This window comes from Homalodisca vitripennis, chromosome 8 (genome assembly GCF_021130785.1).
Source record: "Homalodisca vitripennis isolate AUS2020 chromosome 8, UT_GWSS_2.1, whole genome shotgun sequence".
Classification (NCBI taxonomy): domain Eukaryota; kingdom Metazoa; phylum Arthropoda; class Insecta; order Hemiptera; family Cicadellidae; genus Homalodisca; species Homalodisca vitripennis.
Genome location: NC_060214.1, coordinates 31,108,081 through 31,128,394, shown reverse-complemented (window position 1 = coordinate 31,128,394; position 20,314 = coordinate 31,108,081). Strand labels below are relative to the sequence as shown.

Here is a 20,314-nt window from a genome sequence, read left to right as displayed (position 1 = left end):
AATTGACCGATTCCGCAAACGCAATGCTCCTGTGAACCTGGAACGAGCAGCATTCTCCTACGATCCAGAAATCGATTATAGTGCCGAAAAATCAAATTAAACATATATTGATCAGTCTTTATGGTAAGAAACATATTTTCTTAAATTTCTCGGCACTTGAAAAAAATCGGCACTTGAATTTTTAAACAATATAACTTTCGAATGATTAGGGTTAAAATTAAAATACTCCACCTCTATATCAAAATTATGTATAAACCCGGCTTGCTAATGATGTCTTCACTTTGCTCGCTAGGACCTGACGACGTGGCGGGAGCCTCGGTGACTCGGACAAGTCTGGCACAGCCAGAATATTGCCGATGTAGTGCTCCTGATTTTCTTCTATCTCATCCAAATATTTGAATTCTTCACCAATTAAATTAAGTTCTGAAAATGTTATTCCTTCAGATGATGATGATGATAGCATTGTTGAGACGAACTTCGGTTTTGATAACAATTGTCGTTTCACTTAATTTTTTTGTTCCTTAGCCCTGTTAATTCTTATTATGCAGCTCAAATTTTGACCGCACTTGATACAAAAGTTGGAAGTATCAGCGGTTATTGTCAAACATTCGTCGCATCTTAACAATTTTTTAGTGCAACTGGGACAGGTAGTTGTTTTTTCTGCCGTTCTATCCACTTTTTGCAAAAGGGACAATGCATTGTAAAAGTTCTTCTTCTATAAAAACAAATCAATCAATCAATTTAAAGGAAAGTGACTATCACGTTACAAACGAATTAAGCCAATTATAAAAACAAAGCGATCTGACACTACTTGATCTAACAGAAATTTAAAACATCTTTTTAATAACACCTTTATGTTTTTTTTTATTAATTATTGTGGCATTGTTCAACAGCTGCGGTGTGGAAAGCGCTGTATTCATTGAATTTTGAACAGTTCTAAGATGCCATAGCATGGCCTACACTATGATGATGATGCCTTTATAAAGTTACCGGTTCTGCAAGACATAATTAGGGTTTAAATTAATATGGTTTATGTTAAGAGGTAAGTGAAACGAAGTTCACCGGGTCAGCTAGTATTCAATAAAGAAATACCTCAAGGGGAGTGAACCCTGTGTCTTAAATGCCACAGTATATTTTTTAATTTTATTTCTTTCCAACGATCAAAGACCAATTTATAATTATAAATATATTATGAGATAGCTAATTACTACAGTACTCAACATCATAGGGACAAGCTTAACATACAACTGGACTTTGTATTCCTAGACACAATTAAAAACATATAAAATATATATACATTATAATGAATATAAACGATGGAAGTTATAGGAGCGTTGATTATGGCGTCAACTGAACAAATCACGTGATCGAGTCCTTGCCAAAGAAATACGGAAGTCCACTTGAGACAAGAGCATCGGACAATCCAGTTGTCCATTTACTCGTCAGGAACAGAACATCCGTGACGCACCGCCTCACTTGAAGATCAGGGAGAAGAAGCTCAGCCTGCAGTCCAGCAAGAGAGATTTCCCTGTAGAGCAGCCCTTGTCGAACGCCTGCCAACCTCACGAACTTCCTCTGCACAGCTTCTAGTTTCTCAATAAGACCCAGATGGTAGGGAGACCAGACAAGTCTAGCATACTCCAGGAGTTGACGCACAAAGGGTAAGTAGAGAGTCTTCAAGACAAGGGGATTTGTCTTGAAGACTAGTGATGAAGCCTAGTATCCTGTAAGTTCTTCTACATGTTCATTGAATGAAAAGTCAGTCGAAAATATAACGCCCAGATCCTTTATCGAGGATATTCTTCCTATACGTTGGTACTCTTCTACACTATACTGGAAATTGACCTGCGTTACATTCATATATTATTCTGCAGACGACCACAGGTCATGACGGAGCAGTTTGAGGAGTTATAGTCGTATATGAATAGGAACAAAATGCTCCATCTTGAGAATTGCAGGAAATAATCATTTTGAAGTATTGCTTCCAAGTAATGAAACAATAGACCATGTAGTTATTGACTGTCTCCAACACAATTATGCCAGAAAGCATTTCAACAAATTAAAAAACATTGCATCGTAAAATCCCACCATTAAAAGATAATTTACACCCAAAAGACTTGGACTTTTATCGCGAGCTTTGCAATTTTTAAAACACTATTAAAGAAAAGAATTTGAACACACACCAAAATTATATGTATTCATCCGTGATCTTCCCCTTCGGATTAAGAATGCCATATTGACCCATGGCGAGAAGATGGTCATCTTCAACCACCATTGTCCTGCCTTCAAAACCCTTAGCTTATTTGTTTCTCTACTTTATTAACATTAAACTAAAACATACATGTTAGTATCCAAGAACATCCAATAAAAGACCTTGAATAGAACCCAATTATGAGAAAATACAACCACAGAACAGAAAACCTCAGTGAACATCGCGGCTAAATGACAGTCTAGAGCGAACAATTAGAGAAGAAAAAAAGACAGTGATAGCCTAAAAAACAATCAATCACAGATGGTGCTGGTCCTGGTACATGGTTAGGTTAGAGTTTGATATTGATGGAGAGAACTAAAATGGCTCCTTCTGAGAAAGTTGATGAAGACGAAAAGAAAATTTTCGATTGTATAGCAAAAAATAATATTGTAGAGTTTAAAGCACTTATACATACTATACATGGAGATATATTTGATGAACATGGCATGACCCCCTTGCAACATGCTGCATATAAAGGCAATAAAGAAATAGTCCAGCTGCTACTTGATCAGGTTAGTCATTTCAAAACAAACATTTAATCACACATAAATAAAACAATATAGATTGTGGATAGCAAGTATTCGGTAAAACTGCATAAGAATCTATAATTACTACTCTGGGCTCGAAATTGATTATCTGTTATGAGCATTATAATAACATTCTCTATTCAGTAGCCTATATTCCAGTAGAATCCCTAGATCCTTAATTATTCATAAATTAAAATATAGCAGTATTGGAACACTGACTAAACTGATGACTCTGGATAGCCTATCTTTAACCAGGATGCCATAATTATCATAGTCTATGTCCAGAGATTATTTTGTTTTCATTTGGCCTAATGGACATATTTTGTGTTATGAAAATTATTGTAGTACAGAAATTTAACTTGCTGCCTCCCATGATTCGTTTTTGGGTCATCTTGTGGAATCTCTGTAGCCTCATCAAGGTGGACAAATTTCTCCATTCTTTCCAATTGATTGACTCCACAGGATTTAAAAAAATTGGGTTTTCTGTATGTAAAAAAAAATTTCTTTTAATGTTTAGATTGCAAAATTACCCTTATCTTAGGATCGAAGATGTCCATGGTGACATAGTGACCTTACTAAAACAACATGATAGGCCTAATTATAAATGGTACTTTGGGATTGTACCGACCACACCCAGACATGAATCGTTATTTGACATTTTGCTTCTACTGATTACTAGATTAGCATAGAACAATATTTCATCAATATAAAACAGGAATTGTCTTATCGCAAACCCTTCCCCATCCTTAGAAAGAGTTAAAAGTCGAGCGGTGTAGTAGATAATGTGACTGCAGAGTCTCGCCGCCCGTTCAGCTGGTATGCCGCGACTTGGAAACCGGTGCTAATACTCAACAGGTTGAGCGAATGTGGGGTTTAGCTAAATGGCGTCATAAAAAACAAAAAGGAATAGCACGACACCATTTTGACTAATACCTAGCTGAATACATGTGGCGGTCGGCAGTTGCGGCTGAAGGCGGAAATCCACTACACTCACTCATCCTTGATATTGCTGCATTCTGGGCGTCACAGGAAACCCATTAACAATTGATAATCATTGTAAGTTTGTAATTTTGTAAAGACTTGTTTTTTCGTTCTATAATGTTTGTTCCTATAAATGTATATTTTTGTTTTCCTCATACTGGTGTGGTAGGTATAATCCCAAAGTACCTTATAAATTTTTAAAGCATCACTTAAAAATTTGAGATAGGTAAATCACTTAAATCATATTTGTAACTTAAAGTGTAAAGTCGTATGTGGGACTTGGCCTTGGATTTGTGTGTACAATCCCCACACCTGTTTGTTATCAGGGATTATTGCGGTCTGGTCTATATTTATGAGTCACTTGTCTGTGGTGGAGTTGGCAGGAGGGTCCACCTTAAATTAACGGTGGTTGGCTGGGAATTTGATGGGATCATTGTATTGTATTCTTGTATAAATGTACAAGGCCCAAAATACCCATTTTGTAATTTTTTCTTTAGTACTTAGAAAACCTCAATTTTTGTTAAATTTTATTAGTTCATGTTTTACAAGGCATTTAGTATTGAATTATAACTATAAAAATAATCTTTTTTAAAAGAGTTAAAAACCCATTCAAATAACACATCTGGCATTTTTGGAAAAACTACCAGAAGCTGGAAGGTTAGCAAAATGAGGAGCACATTCAAGTATTCAGCACCAAAGTTTAAACATTTCTTCACAGATACATTATTCACACTCAGTGCCAAAAGACTCAATATACACATCAACTGAATCACATATGAATAATAATTCCTAGTAACTATATCTAAAAAATTAAATTATTCATAAGGCGAAAATTATTATGAAAAATATCTTGATGAATTAAAGTAAACAAAATATGTATTTAATCTAGAAAACTCATTTTTAACATGTGACCTAATAATTAGTTGTTACATGGAGGTTTAAAATATCCAATAACTATTTAGCCCACATACGTTTGACAGAAGACAAATTTTGAGGTTAAAGATATGTAGTGGATGTTCTGTTAATAATAAGGAACTTTTTAATGAATTTAAGATTGAAAAAAAAAGTAAGTTAGAAAGTATCTTAGAATAAATCAGTACTTTGGAATTATCCGGAGGCCACTCTGTCACTACTAACTGTTATTACGTAAAGTAGGTTTAGATTAGGTTATCATAAATATGTTACTAGAAGTACCAAAGTAACTATGTGATGTGATGTCGGAAAAGTTGGACTATCTGGAACGTAATCTGAGGTTGGAAAAGAACTGATCAAAAATGGCCATGACCATCAGTGCGGCTTTAAGCGGCACCAGTGGTGCCACCTCGCACTTCTGGTAAAAGAGAAAAACATACCTTGTGATAGTACCTAAGATCAAGCTTATATCATGTTCAGCGTTCATAAATGTTAACAATTTTTTTTCTATTTGTAATATACATGCATGTCTTATATAGCGTCATAAAAAATAGTAGATTTTCACACTAATGAGAAGTGTGAACTTATTGTCTTTTATTGTAACAGTATGTTTAAGAAAAAAGATTAATTTCAATTCAATCAACAATTCAAGTTTTTACGGTTTTATTGAATACTGTGAAAAATATTTTCTTAAATAGGTAATATTATGAACCCTAAACAGTATTACAAGGGCTGATCAACCCACAACACAAAGTAGATGCATCGATTTCCAGAAACAGTACTCATTAACCCTTTAGGGAGTGTGGATGTCATATGATAGGCTACAATGAGTAATTGGATGAAATCCAAAAAATACCAAAAGGAGTACAAAATTAAAATCTTTGAAATCTCTTAAAAAATGTTTATTTGCATTAATTGAAAGCTTAATAAAAAAGTACTACGTGTTCTACAAGTCAGTATTTCAGTACTTTTCAAAACCAAATTCTCAATCAATCAATATTGCCTGCCACTTGGACAACAGTAATAAACTAGATAGTTGCTCAACAAATATGTCACTCACAAGATAAATATGGGGCCACAGTACGCAGTATACAAGGAATGGCTAGTATAATGTGGCGGCATATTCTGACAGCAAAGTGATGCGGCGACCTTGAGTCAGGGGCTTCTACCGGGTGGCTACTGCGATCTGGTGGTAAAATCAAATTACAAGTGAATGCGAGCACAAACATGGAAGTTAAGTATGTTGCTGATAGATGGAGCCACATTACAGACATATCTACTTAAAGGCAATCAGTAATAGCAATGCATTTACGATAATACAAAAATACACAGGCTAAACGTCATATGACGTCTGTACTCCTTGGGCCACTATAAGAGTATAAGTCATATGACGTCCTTACTCATTATGTAGAGTTTACATGCACTCATTAAAGAATGAAATACTTGTATTTTAGGGAGCTGATGTGAACTCGTCGACACAAGCTTGGGTACAGTGCTCTACAGTTTGAAATGGTCTTTGGCAACACACAGGTGTTTGGTGTTCCTCATTAAATTCTTTGTTTCAGGGAGCCGATGTGAACTCGTCGACACAAGCTTGGGTACAGTGCTCTACAGTTTGAAATGCTCTTTGGCAACACGGAGGTGTTTGGTGTTCCTCATTAAATTCTTTGTTTCAGGGAGCTGATGTGAACTCAGGTCGACACAAGCATGGGTACAGTGCCCTAAATTTCGGAGTGCTCTCTGGCGACAGAGATGTGTGAACGGTGTTCCTCATTAAATTCTTGTGTTTCAGGGAGCTGATGTGAACTCAGGTCGACACAAGCATGGGTACAGTGCCCTACATTTTGGAGTGCTCTCTGGCAACACAGATGTGTGTGAACTGTTGCTGACTGCTGGAGCAAAGACCCATGCCACTAACTCTGTTGGGAAAACACCGATGGAGATGGCTGCATTTGTCGGTGTGTTAGCACTACTTTTACTGTTAAAAATTACATCTGTTTGAAAGTCATCTCAAGATTACTTAGTTATACTGGAAAGGTTGAATCCTGAATAGAAGAAAATTTGTTGGCAGGATTGTTATTTGTTCGAGTTATCAGACAGGATCTTACAGTACGAGTTTGGGCTTACTATTTATACATACTAAATTATTTTATCTTATACATCCATAGGGTTTGGTCAGATGGTCTCAACTTGAAAAAGAATCGTTCATAAATATTAATCATAAAAAGGAAGTGTTTTGTTGCTATTGCTTTATGGTACAGTAAGAACACATGAAGTATGATGCTAATTAATGAATTTGCAATTTGGAATGAATGAGAGTAATAAACAAATTGTTCGAAGTCAAATTGTTGGATTTCAAATGCCACTGCACAAGCAAAAACAATACTCAATGTTCACATGAAGACGCACCTTGACAAAGCATGGATAAACAATTGGTCAGTCACAACACAGTCATAAAATCTAAACTAAACACACTAAATAGAATATCTCTCCACGGAATTATTTACTTTCATTCTGAACGTACCTTGTAAATAATATGTAGCTCTAAAAGCATTGAGATTGAAGTGTCGAGTTTAATTTTTATAAAATTACAAATTTGTCAATACCATTCAAGAATAATCTTAAAGGCCTGTCATAGGGTTTTATCAACAATCTTGTATCAATAAAATAAACCGAGAATGGAAAACAGATTACTGTTATCAAGATTTCTTGTTCAAACCGCGTCGACTAATTGCTTAAAGCTTAATTACGTGACAATTTATTTTATTGTAATAGGTAATTAGCTTTATTTTTATGGAATTAATGCATCAAATAAATTATATTATGACAGCACAGAAAACCTTGTTTATGTTTTTTTTTGGACAAAAAATTATTTTGAATATCAGCTTCTAGTCCTGACATGTGGACTGCCTTGCCGACAACTCCCACCTCCCATTTGTGGTACAGTTAAAGTAGTACAATTCATTCATATCCTTCAAAGGAGGCAACAAGTGCACACCGATTCCCACTTAAACTCAGTTTTCGAAAATCAGTGCAAAGAATTCATTCATATCCTTCAAAGGAGGCAACAAGTGCACACCAATTCCCACTTAAACTCAGTTTTCGAAAATCAGTGCAAAGAATTCATTCATATCCTTCAAAGGAGGCTGTTGCAATACAAGTGAATTGAAGAATGCGCTGATTTTATTTGTGCCTTATTTTTGGTAATGTCTCTATAATAATGAAAGGAGTAAACATAACTGCCAGTTTTAAGAAACAATTTTATGTTTATTAGATAAAAAATTAAAATGCATTATTATTTTTCTTAAACTAATGGATATCTACACTGACTGAGGTATAGGGTTAAATTTATATTCTGCAGTGTAACAGATCATAATTTATTAACAGTTACCTGAATTATTGTTGCAGGGAACCACATGTGTGTGGCAATCATCAACAACTTCGTCCCACGGGTAGAGGTGGATTACTTTACAGTCCCACAGGGCCTAGAGAGTGAACCCAAGCTGCCGCCCAGTCTGGCCGGACATGTACACAAGTTTGCCATGCAGGTCAGCAAGTGTTGGTTTGTAACTTTCTTGTATCGCTGTAAGTAGGACTCGCATACTGGGTTGAATCCTCAGATAAAGTATGAGAGGTTTCCTAGATAAAATAATAATGTAATGCACATAAATTCTTGTAATTTTCTAAATTTATTTGGAAAGGATTGCATTTATTTATGGAAGCATTGCAAAGCACTCAAACCATTCTGGAAGAACCAAACTTCTGGAAGATTATCACTAGGTTTCAAATTCTTCTTGTAATTGACAAAATTGAACAAAATTGAACAAAAGATTTAGTTCTACAATTGAAAGTATTTTGTTTGTTATCCGGAGCCCATTATTTTTGAACAAGTTTGTTTTACTGGAGACCTAATTTAAACTACATTATTAGAAAGAGCAGTGTTTAATTACGTGTCCTTATGAGGACCGGTTCTTGTTTTCTGCCTCCGAAAAGGAAGCGATGTTGGCAAGGAGGCCACTCTGTTCCTATCTATTATTTGTAATTAGGCCTTCTAAGTGGGTAAATACATGTGTAAGTATTATATATATAAAAAGTAAGCGAGCGCTCAAATGATCTGAGCTTGACTTTAGATACCATTTCGAAGGTTGTTTTTCTTCTTTCGCTCGAAATGCAGAATGACGCATTTCTGATCGGTACTTCCCGACCTCAGATTACATGCCAAGATTGGTTCAATGTGATTTAATGTTGGACGATCTGGGACATGATCTGAGGTTGGGAAAGTACGGAAATGCCCCTGGCCATCAGTGTGAGCTGCACTTTTAACGGAAAAACAAATACATCCCTTGAGATAGGACCGAATTCAAGCTCAGAGCGCTTGTAAAGGTTATTTTTATTTTTGGTAACATAAGGCATAGTAAAGGACAGATTGGTTTCATTCTTGCAGACATCGTTTACTTTTGGGAGGCAGGAAACAAGAACCAATCGTCATAATGACATTTAGTTTTTACACTAAGTAAAATAAAGTCTGTTCTTTCTATCAATGTAGTTTTGTTAGGTCCCTGGTAAGAAAAACCCTTTCAGAAATAGTGGATAATATCAAAGTACCGAATTGAATGCAAAGTCAACTTAATGAGTATCTGGTGAATAAGGAAAAATACAATTTTTGCAAACCAGTGAATGTTTTCAAGTAAATTTGCTAAGATAATTGTAAAAAATAATTTCTAGGACTGCTGTTAATTGGTAAATTATCAAGTAAAGTGAACGTTGTCTAACCAACAAATCTGTTAGTTCAACATGAACCCGGTGAGAATAGCCCTGAACCTTCAACCGAACCTCGTGGCTGCCCTGGACACCCTACGTAATGTTCTTACCCTTATGAGTGACCGACAAATGCGAAGGAAGGAGACCAATGAGCTGATGGCTTTCAAACTTCATTACCTCGCCAACGTTGTGGCAGAAGTTGCCAAATGCAGGTAAAAAACAGATTCATTAGTGTCTATGTAATTAATTTAAATAAGTATCTGGTAAAACTTAAACTTTGTCTTTTCAACTATAAAATATTTGAATAGAAATGATTAAATAGAAGTGAGTAGAAAACATCAAGACAATTAAGGTGCGGAGAGCCCTAAAAATATAAAACCTTGAAGAAGGAACTAGTAGTTAAATAATCTGACAGTAATTCTTCCGGCCATCAATGTGGGCTACAAGAACATCTTTGATGCTGGTCGCACTGATGAGGTCGATCAGAAAACATCCCTTGATATAGTACGGTGTAACAGATAAGAATTCAAACGGGTTTGTAAAAGTAGACCAATAGTTTAATGTAATCTGATTGTTTATTTAGGAAATTAACTATCTATAACATGTGTTGTGATATATAAGAACTATCTATAAGAACTTTTGTAAATTTTACAAGGAGAGCCTGCAAACCCAATAAAACAGATGTGCATTTCAGAAGTTACAATGGACGCCCTGAGGGTTAATTTTGAGAAGTTCATTGCAGGCAAGTAGAACGAGAGAAGCCCTCTGATCCTGTGGAAGCGTTTGCACGCAAAGTATTGCGCAGTGTACGCGGACGTGAATACACAGAGAGGTTCATACGTGACTGTGTCCGGGAGTTTCCCCACAGAGAATGCACCATATTCAGACAAGTAAGTATCCATACTTAATGTCTCAATACTTTATTCATTGGGTCTATAGCCATGAAAGCCTGATGTGTATTGTTTATTCATGGTGACACTTTTTAAAATGGCAAATAAAAAACGTGGAAAACCTATACCATTGTATTTTACAAGGAACAACATTAAAATATATGTTGAGTTTAAATGTACCTGCATTGTCAAAGGCATTTTAACAACCAAAATATCACAAAAAGAAATTAGAATTCAACAGTTTTTGCTGTTCAATTTAAATTACAGCTGACATCGATCCATTTAAAAACCAGTAAATGTTTTTGTGATGACATTTACATGTCATCATGTTTGCTATGATAGTATGCCGACTTTAGTATGGTTTCATTGTGCATAAAATATTAATAACAAATATTCTTTACCATCCAAGTGCTTACTATATTCACCTATAGCGCTTCAAATTTTTTAGGTGTTTTAAAAGCTTTTATTGAAAGAAAAAATAATAATGACATGGTGTGGTATTAAAAATGTGTATATTAGAATCAAGTTAGTTCAATCTTTGTTGCTAAGTTAGCTCTTTACACTTCAGAATTCCAACTCAAAAAGAATTTATTTTTTAAAATTAAATTTTACTATGTATTAATTCAATTTATGAAGTGTTATATATGCAATATGAATTGAGATTGAGAGGATATAATTTAAGTTCATAACCAATTACCTGTAGTTCTATTACTCAGTAGAAATACACTTCGCTACAATATTTTCACTCAAAATATTTTTTAAAATTGTCATTTATATAAATTTAGATGTATATACAAATAATAGAAAATATTCTGATTTTAATTTCAATAAAACATTAAATTTTTGATGAGTTATTATGAAATGTGCAACTCACAACCCTGTAAGTGTCCTGAAGGTACCTTCACAGAACCACACTTCACGTAATCGTATGAATATGAGTTGGTGGCTACACGGACATCTGAGGTTTGCTCTCGCCTATGGCTTGGAGAGAATTGACTGCTTTGCACGATTCATCATTCCTTTCCCTGCTCAGGACTCGGCGTGAGATTACTTCGTATAAGACTCGTTTCTTATAATTTTGTTAGGCACCACAGAAATGACTCATCTGTCTAAACTGCGTCGTTGATTTGATTTGTTTTAACAATTTTTTTAATACTTTTGCGTGTTTTGAAACGTTTATTAGTATACTCTATTTAACTGATTATTATTTTTCAGATTGCTATAAAAACCACTATAATACATCCATTAAATTTCAATCCATTGTTTTAAGTACAAAAAATTTAAAAGTGTAACATAATTTATTTTTTTCAGCAAAAGCTACAGGATAATGAAATAATTATTACAATTACAGTGGAACCTCGATAAGTCGGATTAATCGGGACCGCGGCCGGATCTGGGTTAACTAAAATCCGGGTTAGCCGGAGAATTAGGTAAAAATTAATAAAATACGGTATATTTACATATAAACTCCATTATAATTGTAAAAACATTAAACATATGCACATTTAATTATTATTAATCCTTACAGTACATGTATAACTGTTCATTACCTGGTAAAAAACTCAGTAAGCTTTGGTTGTGCCAATGTCGTCTGCCGCTTGTCGATCCCACAACATGAGCAATTCAGCCGGCGATGTTTCTGCCTGCCGCTCGAAATAAACCATTAGTTCGTTTAGTTTGGTCACTGAATCTCCATGACTCATCACTGGATCTTCAATGTCCCCGTCTGCCTTCTCAGCGTCTGATTCATTAGCATCAGGTAAAAACGACGCGATCACTTCCTCGTCAGTAAGTGGCTCATAGCCTCCGTTATTGTCTGCCCGTAACCACAGAGTAATGTAATTTTCATCGACTTCAGAGCAGCCATCAATATTTTGGAACATATCCAAAAGTTCTTGGGGCTGGACATCGTCTGGAGAGTCATTTTCCATATTACAGTTCCCCACTGATTGAATTATATTTTCAGGCAAGTCGCATACACCCTTCCACAGTTTTTTCCCAAGATTTAATTAAGCTGATTCTAGTCACTTGTTCCCAAGATTCTGCAATTAATTATGTACATTACAGTTTTCACATTAAATGTTAAATGTAGAGAATCTCAACTACACCGTGTTCTCCTTCATTGTCAATGATTGTGCTTAGCATCTGTCTTCTGTAAACCTTCTTGATTTTCTCGAGAACCCCCTGGTCCATGGGCTGTAATAGCGCTGTTATATTAGGTGGCAAAAACTTGACGGTAATGTCCCCACTGACCAGCACATCTGCAGACGGATGTGAAGGAGCATTATCAATATTAGGACAGCTTTAATTGGCAACCCACAATCTTTTAAATATTTCTTCACACCTGGCACAAAACAATCAAAAAACCAGTTTTTAAGAGTGTTGCTGTCCATCCATGCACTTCTTTGAGACTTGTAGACAACTGGTAGAGAATCCTGATTTACGTTTTTCAGTGCTCACGGATTTTTCGCTTTTCTTATTAACCCTTTTAACCCCGACGTCCGTACTATACGGACGTCGTAAAAATGGCGTCAACTCCCGACGTCCGTATAGTGCGGACGTGTACTTTTTATTACTTTACTGGCCACCTATTTCACCAAATGCTTTGAAATTTCACAGACTTGTGCACAAAGATATTTTGCATCGAAATATATTAGTTTGTAATGGTTTGACTTCGTATTTTGTCAGTCTGTGACTGAGCAATTGCAGTTCGTCTCGACTGACTGCTCACGCTTGTTGCAGACAGCTGTATATCACGTATATCAGCTGTTCTTCACAGTTTTAGGTTAAAGCAGTGTATAGTACGGCAGTTAAAGTTTAGTTTATTATTTGTTTTATTTCAAAATGAGTAAAAGACATCGTTCAAAGTCTCCCGTAAGTGAAAATACACTAATTAGTAACCTAGTTGCAAATGGTGTGGGTGTGATTAGTGACGACGATTTGAGTGATGGATATCTTGAAAATTTACATTTTGTAGTGATATAAATATTGTTTTAAAACTTTTTTTAAATTTATATTATGAACAGTTTTAGTTATTTTGTCAGAAATAACTTTGGTTTTATGTTTATTTTAAGTACAGTGAATTTTACATGTCTTGTTACGTTGCCTTGCCCAAAAATGGCAAAAAGAAAAATTTACACGGCTTTACAAAAATTGATGTTACTCCACTTGTAAATCAGGTAGGCCTATAATTTTTGTTTCCTTTTATTAAGGATTAAATATATCATAAAGTAAATTGGTATTTTTGTGTCAAATATTTTTTTATCTATATGGTTTCCATGATCAAACTTGAAATTTTTTCATTTTTATTTATTTTTTATATATTCATATGTATGTAAAAAAAATTACTTTCAAAATAATAATTTTATTTGTATATTTCTGTAAGCTAAATGTGTAAAGAAGTAAAACAAAAAAAGAATTACCTAAATATCTTAAAAAATAACTGAGTTATGAATTTTTTACAAAACCCTTACATTTTGTCTGAAAATGGCTTGGGATTTCTGGCACATCACTTGATTTAATGGCCGGGGTTAAAAGGGTTAAGAGTAGAGGAAATTTATGCTTCCCTGAAGCATTGCTGCAGGCCATTATTGTCAATCGGTCTTTGCTTTTTTTGTATCCCTTTGCGTCTTTTTCAGTTTTTGAGGCCAAAGTTTTGCTCGGCAACATTCTGTAAAACACCCGTCTCATCGGCGTTATATATTTGATCTGCCGTTAAATTTTCTTCTTTCACAAAATCTAAAAACTTGTTTTTATAGTCATCAGCATTGCCGTTGTCCCCAGATAGACTTTCTCCTGTGATACATAGTTGGCGAATACCATGCCGTTTTTTCCACCTATCCAACCATCCTTGACTCGCAGTCAAATTCGGTTCACAAACTGTTTATTCAGGTTGATTGCCTTTTCTTGAATGATAGGCCCAGACACTGGCAAATCACGTTCCCTTTCCGCACAAAACCAAACATACAAAGCGTCGTCAAGAGTCTCGTTTTTAGCTTTCTTAGCTTTGCACTGATTGCCCAAATTGTATTTTGTTATCATCTTGAAACAAAATTCTTAGATTTTTGTCCTATTTTTTTTCCAATCCGATACTGTAGATGTACCGACACCATAAGATGATGCAATTGTTTTTAAAGATTCGCCTTTATCAATCCTACCTAATACCTCTAGTCTCTTTTCCATTGTCACTACAACATTTTTACGTTTTGTTGCCATCACGGAGATAAAAACAAACGCACAACACAAATAAAACACACTATCTGAAGCACGATTGCAGAACAGAAGCAAACAATACAGTACACTACACACACAACACGGGCACAAGCGAGCGGAGCGAGGTAGGAACGGTACTGAGGGGCCAGGTGGCGGTAGCGTGGGAGAGGATTTGGGGAAATACGCGTCTGTTATTGTTTCCGAGATTCCGGGACAATGACCGCCACTCGGCCACCGTGTGCCATGAGTCACACACTCACTGTCATACAGTCCCATCAAATACTGATGCAACATCGATTCGCGGATACTATACCACTCAAAAATATTACGTTTTTATTATTGAAATGTTTGTCTGATTTTTTATTTTTTAATTGAAAATCGGTACGGGTTAGCCGGACTTCCGGGATAACGGGGGCCGACTTATCGGGGTTGTACTGTATGTGCCTTTGCATGTTGAAAAGTTTAAAACTGTTTTTAGAAAATATTTTACATTTTTTCATATTTAGCATAGCATAACACTTCACTAAAATAGAAATCCAAAATATACAAAATAATTACACGTTTATTGGGGGGGAAAAATACAAATGGTACCTTTACTTAGAAAAAAAGGACAGGTGCAAATATGTGTTGATTGTGTCTACTGAAAAACGTATAAATCGGCAAAAACCGAAGCATTATTTCAACAGGTGAGTCATAACACCCAAAAAGAGTCCATGTTGGTATTTTGCCTATTTTTTATGCATATGATTTAAGAACAAAAAAATATTAATTAAAACACAAAAGGAGGGTAAAAACTATTGTGCATACAAATAGCAAGCAATGACGACTCCAGATGATGATAAACATAGCGAAAATCATCAGTAGTCTAGCGACAGCATTTAGGGAAATAGTCAGCATGAGGATAAATAGACTGCCATTTTTATGGTGCCCCTTATGGTTGTTGTGTTATTTGCAGTAAATGTCAACCTAACGTTACGTAGTGCGATGTTAGCCTTACTAAGTAGCTCACTGACATTGTGTGATGAGAGTTCTGCACTTAAAGGGTTAACAAAAATACTTCTGTAACAGTCTATCTGAAGGAACATATTTATTCTTGATTTAATGATAAATCTGGCTTTGATGTGTTTGGATGTTAAGGAAATTTGAAAATCTCTTATATTTTGTTTATTTGTTCAAAGCAAGGGTGAGACCAATTTTCTCACAGACTTGTAAAAACCTGAATGCTCTGTGACAATAAAATGCAGACTGTCATGACGGTTTCCTTTACATTACAGTCATTCTAGTATTTTCTTAAAGTGAGTGAATTGGTTGTGCAGTTGGTGACAGTATTGGCCAAGTCAGATTCACCGCCCGCGTTGGACGCCGTAAGCCTTGTCATCTGCCCCCGCCTCTTCCCCGAGGGCGAGTCTGTCGAGTGCGCCACCTGTGGTCAGGAACCGGCCATCAAGAAGTGCTCCAAGTGTCGCGCGACACAGTACTGTGACCGAGAATGTCAGAGACTCCATTGGTTCGTCCACAAGAAAGAATGTGGGAGAATACCGACTGTGTCTGCCAAGGAGGATGAGAAATAATGGAGTCAGTGTTCACCTGTAGTCATTTTAAATTTTTTCTTTTCTATGTCAATTTTTTTACATGTCACTTTTTTATTTTTTTTAAGTGGACTAAAGTTGACAACAATCTTTGTTACTGATGTTATGGTGCTTTTAATTTGTATATTTTAAAATTAAAGACGAGCAACTAAAATGACTCGTCAATCTTTTGTAAAATTACTCATTATAAACATGACTTGGAATATATTTTCTTTATTAATGTTGCAATTTTTTCATTTTATTTCAGTTTTCATGGATTAAATTGTAATAGTAACACTTAACAAAATTGTGTTCACACGATATCAGTTTCTATTAGAGAGTAAAAAATTCAATGTGCTCATGTCTGCAATTCAAAGGCTCTTTTGTGACTCACTTTTATCCGAAAGGGCAGCCTATGATTAGTTTGTATAAGAACTGAAAGCACAGGTCAAATTATACATCAATCAAAGTTGTTGAGAAGACAAAACGTAACAAATGGCATTTTAGAAAAATTACAGCAATAAGTTGTATCTTTGATAGTTTATGTCTATATACATTTTATAAAACTTAATCAACAAACAATCTTTTGGAATGCTCACTATGTGTTGAATTATGTGTTAAGCTCGAAGTGAGTGTGAACAATTCTTGAGAAGCTGATTTGCTGGAATTTTCTCAACTATCAATTGTGAATTCCATTTAATTAATTGAATATTGAAAAAGTGCAATTATGTCTTAAGTTACCAAAATTGCTGAGAAATAGAAAACATTTTCAAAATAATATAGCTTTAAAAATTTAGAGAGAGAGAGGAGAGAGGAGTGCGATATACTCTCGAACTTAAAGCATTAAAAATCGCAACACAATTACACCAAATAATGTCTGTTACCTCACGTTCCAATAATATAATTCCCTCAGAATGGAACAGTCCAAGAGGACACCTCTCAAAGTGGTATCGTCTCAAATTCCTACAACATGTTTATTACGACTACTGTGCTATTCAAAATATCAAATCAAAATATTCTTTATGCATACTGTATTGCATGAATACAATTGAATGGTGTCAAAAGCTTACAACTTAAGCCCATGTGTATATGATCTTTTACTAAATTAGAGTACGGTACAATATCCTCATAGTCCATTGAATGAATAAAGGGTTTTATTTATTAAATACATTTTTAGTTTTGAAAAAGAAGTTTCTGATTTTATATTTTTTGGTATTTTCTTGTAAAAGTTAATTCCAGCATATTGTGGTTTTTTTCAAAAAGTGCCAATTGATGAGAAGGAGTAGCCAATTCGTCTCTGTCTTGTGTTGTACTGGTGATTAGTACCATTAAGTATTTAATCTCCGATTCTTGACCTGACTGACAGTATTACTTCATAAACATATAGTCCATAAACAGTAAGAATCTGTAGTTGCACAAATGTTTCCTTTACTGAGGTTTGTGGCTTTAGGTTCAATATAATTCTTATTGCCTTGTTTTGTACTTTTAGAATTGAATCAAGATTTTTGGAAGTTGTTGCTCCATATAAAGATATGCCAAAACTAATTATGGAGTGTATGTAAGAAAAATAAATAATTTTTAAAGTTATATAATCACACAGATATTTTAATTTTCTCATTGCATATAAACAGGAGGATAATTGTGAAAGAACTCTATCAAAATTCTTTACATGGAAAATTCTTTTATTCTGTACATGGAAAATTACCAGGCTCACTGGTGAAAGAACTGACGAACATATAACTATTTGTTGAGGGTTTAAGAAGTTTAAGAAATTGGTTGATTAATTAAGGATAAAAAGGTTTTAAAAAGCACTGCTGAGTATTGAATAATATTAACTGTCAGTATGGGACAGCACTGCTAGCTAACCACAAAATCCAGCAATATTAAATTTAGTTAGGCCTAATATAATGAATATAGTTGAAAAAAGTTAAATTCTTTTTGCAATCCTGTGAAAATAAGTTGTATTTTTTAAATTTATGCATATTTTATTGTTTAAATGTGTTTTAATCAAAATAAACCTAAAGACTGTAATTGGTAAAGGACAAAATGGTCATAGGTCTGTGTTCCAAAAGTAAGAGTAAGGTGTTTCAGCCCGCCTTTCCTGAGGTGTCCTGTTCCTGAAATGATTTTGCCCACCCCAGTTAGAATGAAGATTAAGTTCAGGTATTTGATGATGGTCCAATAATGTAATGTTTAGATTGTAGATAGACGTAATCGTGGTTCGTTAATTCTCATATAATTGCACCCGTCATGTCGTTGCAGTCACATAATTATTTAGGTCACTAATTACATTAATCCAGTGTGTGAAAACCGTCTTCTCTTTTCCAACCAACACCGCCCGCCATTCAGTGTCTTATTCTTTTATGTTGATTTGCCTCGTACGAGTATATACCAAGATTAGCTACAACCAGTTGTGCTGTAGGACATTAATACGTCGCTGAATATAACTAAATCTATAATAAAACAAAGTGTTGGTAATGCTTGATTGTCGTATGGTGGTCCACTCCATGTTCTGTGCAACATTGTGTGATATCGGTCATGTAGAGGCATGTATGATAATTGCATAGTGTAATCTTAGCTGCAAGTTGATTCTTTGTCTGAGCGTAAGCGAAGCCTATAACTCGAGGGGCTGGAAAGATTTAAATTCTGTCTGTATGTCTACATAATATCTCGAAAACAAACTGATCTATAGACTTCAAATTGTGCATGAAGCTACATTTCTATATAAGGAACACTGAGATCGATGATGGTGCATGTCACTTCATGGGATTCGGCTAAACGTTAGCGAATATTATTACATTGGTCTTATGGGTAACCATGATAGCGGTGAGAAAATAGCAGAGTAAATAAATTTGTAAACTAACTCAGTATGCCCATATGAGCTTTTAACATTTGATATACTAATACATGAAGTCTAATTATCCCAACTCATACAACATCAGTTTTGTAGACTTATATTATTTAACACTGATATAAAACTCACTTTAATGAACAAAAATTCAAGTGCATCATGTGGCAAGATATTTAAAGAAAGATTTCATCTATAGACTGTAAATTTTGCATGAAACTTCATTTCTACATGGAAAAAATAAGTTGTATGATGGTGTGTGTCCAACAATCGAATTTGGTTGAGTATCGTTGAAGCCTATCAGTCATAGGCTCGCTTTTGTTTTTGGTGAGATGTAAAAATTTCTTTTCCAGATGATCGTATGTTGTTCTATTGTTTAATAATGAAATAAGCTATAAACTTGAAATTTTGCATTCAACCTTTTTTCCTGTTACAAGACATACAGTGTGGGTAACTTTACCTCGCCTATCATCAGTGGCATGACACAATATTCTGTACTATAATGTACAGTAGCCAGTAGAAGGATAATTATCGAACTGCAACCAGAACCTATTTTCAATACTAATAAAGTCTGCTTCTTCGGCTCTATACTCGCAATGTTTTAAAAATTTTGTTGTAATACATTTACATCAAACCATAAATATTAATTTGTGTGGGTTCACATCCTATGAACTTTACTTTTTAATTTCTATATACATTTTTTAAGGTTTTCTCCCACAATTGTCCACTCCCTGAAACATATGACTCTTTAAGTCTATATGTAAATACAGCCCTGACTTTTCACCTAGTCTACTGAAATCCGTATACATGTAATAACTCGTCTCTATAACTCGAAATCTTGGATGAATTCAATTTTTGAATTGGTTCCTTGAGCTTCAGATTATTTAAAAATCTACTCTTATTAAAAATATAGAGTATAAAATGCTGAAAACTGATTAATATATTAGAGTACAACATTTGTAAGTTGAGAGTTTTTGTTTTCTCTATTGTATTAAGTTTTTATCATTTTTGTTAAGTTATTGAATGCTGTGTAGTCTAATCTGTCTTGTACAAATAAACATGTGTTTTTAGTTTACTGCAGAGTATTATTTCATCTTCATTCCAATGAATCTTTTGCTTTAACTTTACACCTTCATTTAACTATTGAGTGAAATCATTATCATTTATTGCATAATTAAGTTACATCAAATATGTCAAATAAGGAGACAAAAATTCTAGTTGCACATATCAGAGACAGTTAATTTAGAACTGGCTGAAAACTTGAACCTGCAGTGAGTCTTTTAAACAAGATTTTTAATATTGTATTTATTTGCATCTGAATACAGTTTATGATCTAAGCTATATCGTTGCACTCAGAAAGATAC

General features: G+C 34.6%; 1 protein-coding gene across 1 annotated transcript; it reads left to right on the top strand.

Moving 5' to 3' along the window:
* Positions 1–2,501: 2,501 nt before the first annotated feature.
* On the top strand, positions 2,502–16,351 carry LOC124367477 (ankyrin repeat and MYND domain-containing protein 2). Its single transcript, XM_046824323.1, has 6 exons — positions 2,502–2,763; positions 6,464–6,629; positions 8,080–8,219; positions 9,460–9,644; positions 10,175–10,322; positions 15,851–16,351. Exons 1-6 carry the CDS (start codon positions 2,557–2,559, stop codon positions 16,103–16,105), a joined length of 1,101 nt encoding a protein of 366 aa, XP_046680279.1. The 5' UTR covers positions 2,502–2,556; the 3' UTR covers positions 16,106–16,351.
* The last annotated feature ends 3,963 nt before the right edge of the window (positions 16,352–20,314 follow it).

Bases quoted from the DNA above. Each gene is read 5' to 3' on its own strand.
- LOC124367477 (XM_046824323.1), top strand. From the start codon at position 2,557: ATGGAGAGAACTAAAATGGCTCCTTCTGAGAAAGTTGATGAAGACGAA. The intron at 8,220-9,459 runs GTCAGCAAGTGT...CAAATCTGTTAG, and splicing joins TACACAAGTTTGCCATGCAG to TTCAACATGAACCCGGTGAG. The intron at 10,323-15,850 runs GTAAGTATCCAT...TTGGTTGTGCAG, and splicing joins AATGCACCATATTCAGACAA to TTGGTGACAGTATTGGCCAA.